General features: G+C 41.5%; 2 protein-coding genes across 2 annotated transcripts; both read right to left on the bottom strand.

Moving 5' to 3' along the window:
• Window positions 1-492: 492 nt before the first annotated feature.
• On the bottom strand, window positions 493-2087 carry LOC141042133 (probable indole-3-pyruvate monooxygenase YUCCA10). Its single transcript, XM_073509690.1, has 4 exons — window positions 1476-2087; window positions 974-1207; window positions 766-888; window positions 493-672 (listed from the first exon to the last, which is right to left on the bottom strand). The coding sequence occupies exons 1-4, from the start codon at window positions 2085-2087 to the stop codon at window positions 493-495; spliced, it is 1149 nt and encodes a 382-aa protein (XP_073365791.1).
• A 7034-nt stretch (window positions 2088-9121) lies between these two features.
• On the bottom strand, window positions 9122-10765 carry LOC141042134 (probable indole-3-pyruvate monooxygenase YUCCA10). Its single transcript, XM_073509691.1, has 4 exons — window positions 10154-10765; window positions 9652-9885; window positions 9444-9566; window positions 9122-9350 (listed from the first exon to the last, which is right to left on the bottom strand). Exons 1-4 carry the CDS (start codon window positions 10763-10765, stop codon window positions 9171-9173), a joined length of 1149 nt encoding a protein of 382 aa, XP_073365792.1. The 3' UTR covers window positions 9122-9170.
• Between the last annotated feature and the right edge of the window lie 234 nt (window positions 10766-10999).

Raw genomic sequence — 10999 nt, forward strand, 5'->3', positions numbered from 1 at the left:
GTTCACAGATATTTTTAATGATCTATAGTAAGTCAGCTAGCCCATGTAGTTGCACGGGTTGATAATTAGTGTCATTCTAAGACTAAATAGCACCACAGTACCTACTGTAATGGATGTAGTGAACTATGCAGGGTTTTTTGGGTTGATGTGACTACTACCTCATACACCGATGGGGTAAACATGCCACAAGAGATTTTGGTATAGACAACGGAGTATTGAGTGCATGCCTTTTGCACATATAATTTCAAGTAAATAAAATATAATACACAGTGGTAGGTTCAAGCAAAATGACAAATCTCTCTGCACAATAAGATTACAAACCCCTTTATTATAGTATAATAGTACATCTCTCTTCAGGGCACATATGAACCTTGAAATAAACATAAATCTACTTGTCTAAAAGCTAGATGCAAAGGTGACATAATGGATATATTTCTCAAAGAATCAACCTTCTAGCATGCTTGCCATGGTACACTACATGTAAAAGATGATTTAACTTGACATAGAGTCTATCACAGATTTGATGTCATTAGCGATATTCTTAGCATCTGCTGCAATACCGGCTAATCCTCTCCTCGCTAACCCAGCACAGTAGAGCCCATTTTCACCTTTCCAATGATTCGGATATATTTGGATGGGCAGTCCGTTGTCATTTAACATGCTCTCACCATTCTGGATTAAAAGAGCATAGAGCTTGTTAGCAGATTTAATAATGGTTACACCAAGAAAACAAACTCAGACATGTTCAAACACAAGCTATATTACCTTGAGCCATATATTTGCCGTGCTTTTGTATCCAGTTGCAAACACAATCGCATCAAATGAGATTCTTTTACTGCATTGAAATTTAACTATGTTGCCCTTGATCTTACTAATGCTCCCCTGAACCTATAGGAGATAAACATTCATTGATAACTTGGCATATCAAATCAACATATGTTATAAATTTATGTCATATCAAGGATATACTTACTTTGATGATGCCTTTTTTGATCAATCCAACAGTCCCAACATCAATCACTGCAGATCGGCCTGTTTCTGATTTGAGGGTCATTGGACCCATTTTTGGCCTTGTGATGCCATGTCGTGACAGGTATCCAAATATTAAATACGATGCCATCACAAGGAGTTTATCCACTAGATTCAATGGAAGATGGTGAGCAAGTGTCATCCCCAAACGAATTAATTCCTTTGTCATTACATGAATCTGCAACCACAAAACATGTCACACCTCTTTTGAATTATGCATGATAAATAAAATTTCATAGAATTTCTTCTTTCAAGAATTAAAACTTTGTCATGTGGTTCCTCTAGTTTTTTAGTTGTGTGTGTGTGATATAAACTGTCCATCTCTTTTTCTATGTGAAATGCTTCCTATTAGTAATAACACTGAAAAATTGCATCTCTTCTATTAGTAACTATACTAAGAATTTGCGTTCATGTACCCAATGAAAATATATAGTGCATGTACATACCGGGCTTCGTATAACAATCGATGTATTGGCACCATGGGTCGCAAGGTCATAAGCAATTTCCATCCCGGAGTTGCCAGATCCAACGACCAATACATTCTTGCCAGAGTAGCTCTTGCCTGACTTGTAGCTTGAGGAGTGGATGACATCACCTGGAAAGTTTTCTAGTCCAGGGATCATTGGAATATTCTCTGCACTATTCTCACCACTTGCCACAACAAGAAACTTTGCCGTGAACTTGACTGTGGTGCACTTTGACATGTCCGTTGCCACAATGGACCAACATTTTTCATCATTGTCATATGTGGATGACTCCACGCTGGTGAGATACTTTGGTTGAATGTTGAAACGCTCAACATAGTCATCCAAGTACTTCACAAACAAGGTTTTTGGTATGTATGTTGGTGCATCTACAGGGTATGACATGTGTGGCAACTCACAGAACTCCTTTGCGAGATGCAGCTTGAGGCGATCATATGCACGGTTGCGCCAGAGTGACGTGCTACAGCTCTCGCGCTCGACGATGGCATAAGGAATCGAGAATTGACCAAGGCATGCTGCCGTTGCAAGGCCTGCTGGCCCAGCACCAACAATCAACACTGGAACACTCTCCATTTCAAGGGGAAGAGTTGACGAAGTTGTGGGATAAGTCCGGTGGTAGGCTGCAGTGTTTGTGTGTTTGCTCGATGAACTTTGGATGACAGGCTCGCGTATGGGGGCATATATATGTTGGTATCTTTCATGGGCCAATCTGTTTTTTGGATTGAGGGGTGAAAAGGGTAAATATTTATTGAGGTCTAATCCTGGTGCGTACGAGTATTTCCATCTAAAAATGGAACCGTTGTTGGTGTGAAAACATGCACTGATACAAAATAGACAGGAAACACACTGTTGATCGATTGCTGTTATTGGAAACTTATCGGCCATCTTTTTATGTGTAGATTAAAGATTCTTCGTGTTTCTTTCCTTTCGCATCATCACCAATGACAATTACTACTCTAATATTCAAGTGTTTCTTCCTCTTTCTATATGATATAGGATAAGGATAAGTCTAATTTCCAAACACACATTTATAGGCAAAGTCCTATTTCAATTTCTCGGGTTAACATAATGTGGATGACATGGAAACAATATCATCTCAGAAGGATTTGGTACCAACCATGTTAACTGGTTTTGCCGGCTAGTTTTGCCTCCGGTTCAGTTGTATGACGGCCAGTTTTGCCTCCGGTTCAGTTGACGACCATTGCCACGATATCTTTGGTGTCAACACAACGAGCCATTCGATGTTGTGAACAAACAAAAAGTGGAACTTTAGTTCAAATATTTGAAACCAATTTTTTTTAATATAAATTCGTTTCTATACTGAACACTCGTTTAATGTGAGGCCATATTTCAACTTTGGTACATGTATATTGTCCTACGCCTGAACATCAAATTGAGCGCTCATTGTATTTTAACTCTACACACCATAGTGTGAATCCTCATAAACCCCCACGTATTTTGTTAAAAATATACTAAACCACTTTACTGAAAATCAAAATTGTCAATCCTATCCCGATGCGGTTTTGCAAACTTGTCTGGTTCCAAACTGACTGACACAGGCCAATCACAATTGTACGCGACTTCCATGCAAAACTGAACTGGAGAAGTGGAGCACGTACAGTTCATCCAATTTTGATTTGACTAACTGGATAATCCACTACCTTCTGTGACCTACACTTAGCATGACACAAACTGCAGACTGGACCTATCAAACATATGATTACACTCGATTTATGACCATCGAGTTCAAATGATTTCAACATCTACCAGACAACCACTCTGCCTCGCTGCCTCCTAGTGATGGATCTTGTAAAGACTTGTCGTGCTGATGGATGTTGTAAAAGACTTGTCTTGTTGGTGGGTGGATTCAGGCCTTCCTCGCATGAAGTTGCGTGTGGTTCAGACAAGTTGCTTCTTTTCTTCTCTCCAAGATGGTCACTTCCCTTGGATCATCATTGCCTGCGCAGGAACTCCCGCATTTCTTGGTGGAACTCCGCGTTCGCTATCGATGACATCTTCTTCGCATCCTCCCACAACAAGTACCTGTTATCCCTGGCATGGTCACAGCATTGCTCAAACATGTCCTGCACAAGTAAGCGTGTCAGCAATCAAGGCACCGGAACAGAGACACCAGGAGCGCGCGAGGCCAAGGATTCGACTCGTGGGCCGGCAGCTTGGCCCACTCGTGACCGGCATCTTCCCCAGTGGCTTGCAGGCCAGAACTGGGCCCGTTAAGGGTGTACGCGAGGATATATCTGTTGGCGTGTGTTGCGTGTGGAACTGGGAAGGAACTGGTGGCTTCGGCCAGAACCTCATGTGTGTGTGTGAGCTTGTATCCGCCTCCCATGGCGAATTCCTCCCCAATTCGAAACATATAAGTTGGTAGCTTACAAAGCGGCACCTAGATGTAAGTATAGTGGTAATCAGACTACTAAAGTACATGTTTTCAAATGTGTCCAAGCACCATCCATCCGCAAGGAGCTGGCAGGGTTTGGTGGGTGAAGGGTTTATACCTTGCTCGGAAAATCCTCGTATACATGTGGCAGGACCATCTCGACCTTGTTACGGTCATTCTCCCACAGCCTAATCTGCACCGGAGAATTGGTAGTCTTCAGTTTTCTATCCGTTGAACAGATGATGTCTGGTATATGAGGGATGGGTTCCTGTGCTTACCTGATCTGTAACATTCTCTGGGACTAGTGGCATTTTGTCGATGACACAAGGGTGGGCATTTTGCTGAAGGAATGAAATTATCTGGAGAAGAAAAAGAATAAAGCATAACTGCATGTATCTATGTAACAATCAATCATGTAGAAATGTGTGATTAAGATGATTACCTGTTCAGCAGTGATCCCGATATCAAATGCACCATACAGACTTTCTTTTGTAATAGCTTCCACAATAAGGTTTGGGAGCTGATACTCTACCCTACAAGAGCATATTTTTTGAAGCACATTCAGCAAAGATTGAAACTCAGAGCACGAGGGGTATGAAGGACTCACAAAATACAGCTACCATATGCAACTGTGAACAATCTTTTCGATTGTGGATGGTTAAGACAATAACTAGATCCACAAGCAGAGTCGGGTTCAACATTTTTGAGGGGCTTTGCATCTTGGACGTCCATACATAGTTAGGTTAATAAGCTAACAAGCAAATAAGCAATCAAATTTTGCTGCATTTCGTATTCCTAGATTTAGTGCTTGACTCTGGTAGGAAATTGGGCAGTGCTTAGCTTATTCAGGGCATCTCACAAAGAAGATCGACAGCCCTAGTTGCTGCCTAGAACAAAAGCGAACCAATGCTGTCAGGATCATGCATCCAAATAACTGAACTAGCATAGAAAAAATGCCACTCGACACAGTTCTGCCAGATTTGGTAAAACAATCTGGAAGCGGTATAGAGAAGCTAAAGTGCTCGCGCGCACACACACATAGAGGACCGAGGAGGGGAGGGAGACGTCCGGGCTGCGTGGTAAGGCCAACTCGAACGCGCGACCCCAAATGGATGTTCGCTTTGTCCGGATTTCATCCGTTTGGGGGTGACAATGGGCCGTGTCCACCCGGATTTCTGGATGCGCCGGCCGTGCGCCCAACGCAAGGCTGCATTTCGGCCACATCCCGTCCGCATGCATTTTTTCGCAAACACATCTTTTAATTTTTCATCATTGATTTTTGATACATGGAAGCACATCACCAAATCTTAACTAGAATAGCAAGACCAAAGAAAACAAGAACCACAAGAAGACATTTTAGAAGATATCCAACTTCTATAACTGCTCCCGTAAGTTGGATTAGTGCCTTCTCGATGCATTCATTGTTGATCTGCGGAGGCTCGATCTTGCGTGCTTCTTTCTTCTTCGAGTATAAAGAAGTAGACGTTGCTTCCTCGCATCTAGTCTCATGTCTAGCCGCTATTCTAGCAACAAGTGCACTAGTCTCATCTCTAGCCTCTATTCTAGCTACAAGTGCACGAACATCTACTAAATTACGCTCTATCAATATATCGATGTACTCTTCTTTCCAATACCAAAAGTTGCATCTATTCTACAAAATAAAAATTTAAGTTAGCACAACTAGTCAAATCCAAGAGCACAACCGAAACTAAGTAGCACATACCCCATTGGTTGAGCACTTGATGAACACCCATCCGGGATGTTCCGGCGTTGTAGACACGCGATGCAAGACCTTCTCTGGGCAGTCATCGCACTTAATGAGTGGCAACGGTTCGCCGACGAGCTTTTGGGCCAGCAACGAGCCCGGCCGATGGCCGTTCGTGTATCTGCCGGCGAACCGCCGAAGGTGTAGATCCGAGCGGCCAGAGGAGGAATCAGTACCTGCACGCGGCCTTGCCGGGGCCTTCCGGCCCGGTGCCCGGCCAGTCCATGCCACGGCGTGGCCTCCCGCAGCCGGGCGAGCTCAAGTCCGGCCGGATCCGCTCCAAATCCGACCGCCGGGAGTGCAAATCAGGTGGCCGTGGTTGGGTAGCTCGGGGCATCGAGGGAACGGGGGCTGCGACTAGGGTTGGGGCGAGCACGCGACCGAGCTGCACAGAGGCAATGTCGGCGGCGGTGGCGAGGGACGAGAGTGGAGGGGTGCGGCTGGAAGGGGTTCGGTGGGGATAAGAAAAGAGGGGTCTGTCTCCCCAACGGGCAGGCCAGGGGAGGACATGGGCAGGCGCCACGCGCCGTCCGCGCGTGTCCATTCGGCCGCAAATTTGGCCCAAACTTGAGTCGGAAATGGGTCGAAAGCGAACAGAAAACGGACGACGGTCCGTTTGCGGCCGCGCATTGGGAGGCCTGATCCGTCCGTTTACCCCCAAACTAACGCGAGCGGACAAGATGGGGTCGCGCGTTGGAGTTGGCCTTAAAACCCTAGAGGAGGTGGAGGATAGCGGATTGGCTGGTTTTGTTTATGTTGACTTGTGGAGGCCTCGCTTCTCATTGCTGGGCCTACTTGCTTCCTTCTCCTTGCTTAAGGGGCCGGCCAATTATATCATAAATAATCAGGAGGCTGGCCAAAAATGCCTCAGTTTTTTTAGGAACAATGCCTCAGTTAGATGTGCTATTTTTGTCTAAAAAAGGTTAGATGTGCTATTTACCCCTAAAAAAGGATGTGATATATTTGACAGATCATAGGAACTAGTAACATTCTAATTAATGTTTATAAAAAGTAAATATTCTAAATTTATCTTAAAAAGTTAAACATTCTAAATAAGATGAAAAAATGGCAAACATTCTAAATATAGAAGTACTTTTTTGCAAGACAAATATAAAAAGTATACTTATCTCAAATAAAATAAGAACTACGGAGTTGTATGTATTCTAAAAAAATCAGAACTAGTATATATAGTCACTAAAATAATCTACTAGTACCTAGTATATACTACTATTTGGCAGCAGGTAACCTCAGAGGGAAAATAACGGCAGCTGGTCTTATGATTTTTTTTTTCAGTTCCAAAACACTGAGATAGAAGGTGAGAAGACAATGGCAGAAAACGGAATCTACCATGGCTAATTGTCGATCTTTGTTAGTGCATTGTCACTTATTTTTGAAATTGGTTATTTGTTCCATCTTGACGGCTCACAGTAACGTGAATTAAGCACTACATGGCAACGAATTTTTGATGTTTGTATCACCTCGTAGTTTGAACTTCAGCCTTTACCTATTATAGATATGTTAGCGTTGCGTTTCTTCTTTGCTGTGAACAGTAGGGAGTTCGTGTACATATATTAGATAATAATATAAAATATATAATTTTAAGAAATATAGGAAAAGGGGAAATAAAATACAGAGGTACACTCCGCCAATCCACGAGTCTTATGATCATCTTTCAGTTACTAGTTATAGTACCTTTCTTCCATCAAAAAAAGTTATAGTAGCTTTCAGCCAATTCAATTTTGGCATCAGCAATCTTTTCCATCCGAGTATATTTAGTGTTGGAAGTCAGTAAAGTCCAACGAGTCAGTTGATAAAAGTGATGGACTGAATTGGGAGAGGCTCATCCCCTATATATGCTTTATTCCGTCAGTTCGCCTTGTAAAAAAACTTAGCATTTCTTATTGTACTGATTCAATTGATGTTCTATCTATTCCATTGACAATATCGGTGTTTCCCCCAAAAAGAAAAGGAATGATTGCTTGCTTGCTATGCCTTCAAATATAATGAACATCCGGTATATATGCAAGTAGCGGCCTTGTTCATCATGTAAGTGCCTAATTTGTGAAATATATAATTGTGTATTTGAGTCAGGTCTACATTATCTCTGTAGATAACTTGGATCTCTCTAGAAGTGCCAACTAGAAAATAAAATTGACATTATGAGAGAAAAGGTGTACTTATTATTTTTAATTATAAAATATGATTAATTAAGGCGGATTCCTTCGAATATTCCAAATACTTTGATGGTGCTTTTTTTGTTAGTCCAACAGTCTCAACTCAATCGATAGGTCGGTCGGTTCCTAACTTGCGGGTCATTCGACCCGTTTTTGGTTTTGGGCCTTGTGACGCCATGCCTCGATAGATCTTAAAATATGACATTCTCCGCCGTCACAAAGAGGTCACCCACTATATTTAGTGAAAGATAGTGAGCAAGTGTCAACCCAACTGAATTAATTCTCTTGTCATCACATGAATTTGCAACCAATAGACATGGCATGCATCTTTTGAAGCATGCATGATAAAACGAAATTTCATAGAATTTCTTCTTTCAAGAGTTAATTTTTTTTCATTTAGTTCCTCTAGTTGTTTCATTGTCTGTGCATGATATAAAACAATCCATTTCTTATATGTGTGAAATACTTTATATTAGTAATAATACTGAAAAAATGCATCTCTTCTAGTGGTAACTATACTAAAAAATTGTGTTCATGTACCCAATGAAATTATACAGTGCATGCAGTACATATCAGGCTTCGTATAACAATCGAAGTATTGACACCATGGTAGGTCATAAGCAATTTTATATCCAAGACTACACGGATGGGTACCTTGGATCTCAGCCGATGGAAAACTTACTGCATACTGCAAACCCTGCGCTTCGGGCACAACAAATTGTGTCCACAATAGTTAAGGATACCAGTATCATGTAACCACAAATACATGTTCTACATAGTAGTTTTCCGTCATATGGTGTTCTAACCTTTAGTTTTAAGTTTCTAAATATGTTCACAGATATTTTTAATGATCTATAGTAAGTCAGCTAGCCCATGTAGTTGCACGGATTGATAATTAGTGTCATTCTAAGACTAAATAGCACCACAGTACCTACTGTAATGGATGTAGTGAACTATGCAGGGTTTTTTGGGTTGATGTGACTACTACCTCATACACCGATGGGGTAAACATGCCACAAGAGATTTTGGTATAGACAACGGAGTATTGAGTGCATGCCTTTTGCACATATAATTTCAAGTAAATAAAATATAATACACAGTGGTAGGTTCAAGCAAAATGACAAATCTCTCTGCACAATAAGATTACAAACCCCTTTATTATAGTATAATAGTACATCTCTCTTCGGGGCACATATGAACCTTGAAATAAACATAAATCTACTTGTCTAAAAGCTAGATGCAAAGGTGACATAATGGTTATATTTCTCAAAGAATCAACCTTCTAGCATGCTTGCCATGGTAAACTACATGTAAAAGATGATTTAACTTGACATAGAGTCTATCACAGATTTGATGTCATTAGCGATATTCTTGGCATCTGCTGCAATACCGGCTAATCCTCTCCTCGCTAACCCAGCACAGTAGAGCCCATTTTCACCTTTCCAATGATTCGGATATATTTGGATGGGCAGTCCGTTGTCATTTAACATGCTCTCACCATTCTGGATTAAAAGAGCATAGAGCTTGTTAGCAAATTTAATAATGGTTACACCAAGAAAACAAACTCAGACATGTTCAAACACAAGCTATATTACCTTGAGCCATATATTTGCCGTGCTTTTGTATCCAGTTGCAAACACAATCGCATCAAATGAGATTCTTTTACTGCATTGAAATTTAACTATGTTGCCCTTGATCTTACTAATGCTCCCCTGAACCTATAGGAGATAAACATTCATTGATAACTTGGCATATCAAATCAACATATGTTATAAATTTACGTCATGTCAAGGATATACTTACTTTCATGATGCCTTTTTTGATCAATCCAACAGTCCCAACATCAATCACTGCAGATCGGCCTGTTTCTGATTTGAGGGTCATTGGACCCATTTTTGGCCTTGTGATGCCATGTCGTGACAGGTCTCCAAATATTAAATACGATGCCATCACAAGGAGTTTATCCACTAGATTCAATGGAAGATGGTGAGCAAGTGTCATCCCCAAACGAATTAATTCCTTTGTCATTACATGAATCTGCAACCACAAAACATGTCACACCTCTTTTGAAGTATGCATGATAAATAAAATTTCATAGAATTTCTTCTTTCAAGAATTAAAACTTTGTCATGTGGTTCCTCTAGTTTTTTAGTTGTGTGTGTGTGATATAAACTGTCCATCTCTTTTTCTATGTGAAATGCTTCCTATTAGTAATAACACTGAAAAATTGCATCTCTTCCATTAGTAACTATACTAAGAATTTGCGTTCATGTACCCAATGAAAATATATAGTGCGTGTACATACCGGGCTTCGTATAACAATCGATGTATTGGCACCATGGGTCGCAAGGTCATAAGCAATTTCCATCCCGGAGTTGCCAGATCCAACGACCAATACATTCTTGCCAGAGTAGCTCTTGCCTGACTTGTAGCTTGAGGAGTGGATGACATCACCTGGAAAGTTTTCAAGTCCAGGGATCATTGGAATATTCTCTGCACTATTCTCACCACTTGCCACAACAAGAAACTTTGCCGTGAACTTGACTGTGGTGCACTTTGACATGTCCGTTGCCACAATGGACCAACATTTTTCATCATTGTCATATGTGGATGACTCCACGCTGGTGAGATACTTTGGTTGAATGTTGAAACGCTCAACATAGTCATCCAAGTACTTCACAAACAAGGTTTTTGGTATGTATGTTGGTGCATCTACAGGGTATGACATGTGTGGCAACTCATAGAACTCCTTTGCGAGATGCAGCTTGAGGCGATCATATGCACGGTTGCGCCAGAGTGACGCGCTACAGCTCTCGCGCTCGACGATGGCATAAGGAATCGAGAATTGACCAAGGCATGCTGCCGTTGCAAGGCCTGCTGGCCCAGCACCAACAATCAACACTGGAACACTCTCCATTTCAAGGGGAAGAGTTGACGAAGTTGTGGGTATGTCCGGTGGTAGGCTGCAGTGTTTGTGTGTTTGCTCGATGAACTTTGGATGACAGGCTCGCGTATGGGGGCATATATATGTTGGTATCTTTCATGGGCCAATCTGTTTTTTGGATTGAGGGGTGAAAAGGGTAAATATTTATTGAGGTCTAATCCTGGTGCGTACGAGTATTTCCATCTAAAAATGGAACCGTTGTTGGTG

Source organism: Aegilops tauschii, chromosome 2 (assembly GCF_002575655.3).
Source record: "Aegilops tauschii subsp. strangulata cultivar AL8/78 chromosome 2, Aet v6.0, whole genome shotgun sequence".
NCBI classification, from domain to species: Eukaryota; Viridiplantae; Streptophyta; class Magnoliopsida; order Poales; family Poaceae; genus Aegilops; species Aegilops tauschii.

What these genes read in the sequence shown, in the direction of transcription:
- LOC141042133 (XM_073509690.1), bottom strand. Translation starts at nt 2,087, where the DNA reads ATGGAGAGTGTTCCAGTGTTGATTGTTGGTGCTGGGCCAGCAGGCCTT. An exon ending in CGATTGTTATACGAAGCCCG is followed by an intron (nt 1,208 to 1,475) that starts GTATGTACATGC and finishes TTGTGGTTGCAG; the next exon opens with ATTCATGTAATGACAAAGGA. An exon ending in TCAAAAAAGGCATCATCAAA is followed by an intron (nt 889 to 973) that starts GTAAGTATATCC and finishes TATCTCCTATAG; the next exon opens with GTTCAGGGGAGCATTAGTAA.
- LOC141042134 (XM_073509691.1), bottom strand. Translation starts at nt 10,765, where the DNA reads ATGGAGAGTGTTCCAGTGTTGATTGTTGGTGCTGGGCCAGCAGGCCTT. An exon ending in CGATTGTTATACGAAGCCCG is followed by an intron (nt 9,886 to 10,153) that starts GTATGTACACGC and finishes TTGTGGTTGCAG; the next exon opens with ATTCATGTAATGACAAAGGA. An exon ending in TCAAAAAAGGCATCATGAAA is followed by an intron (nt 9,567 to 9,651) that starts GTAAGTATATCC and finishes TATCTCCTATAG; the next exon opens with GTTCAGGGGAGCATTAGTAA.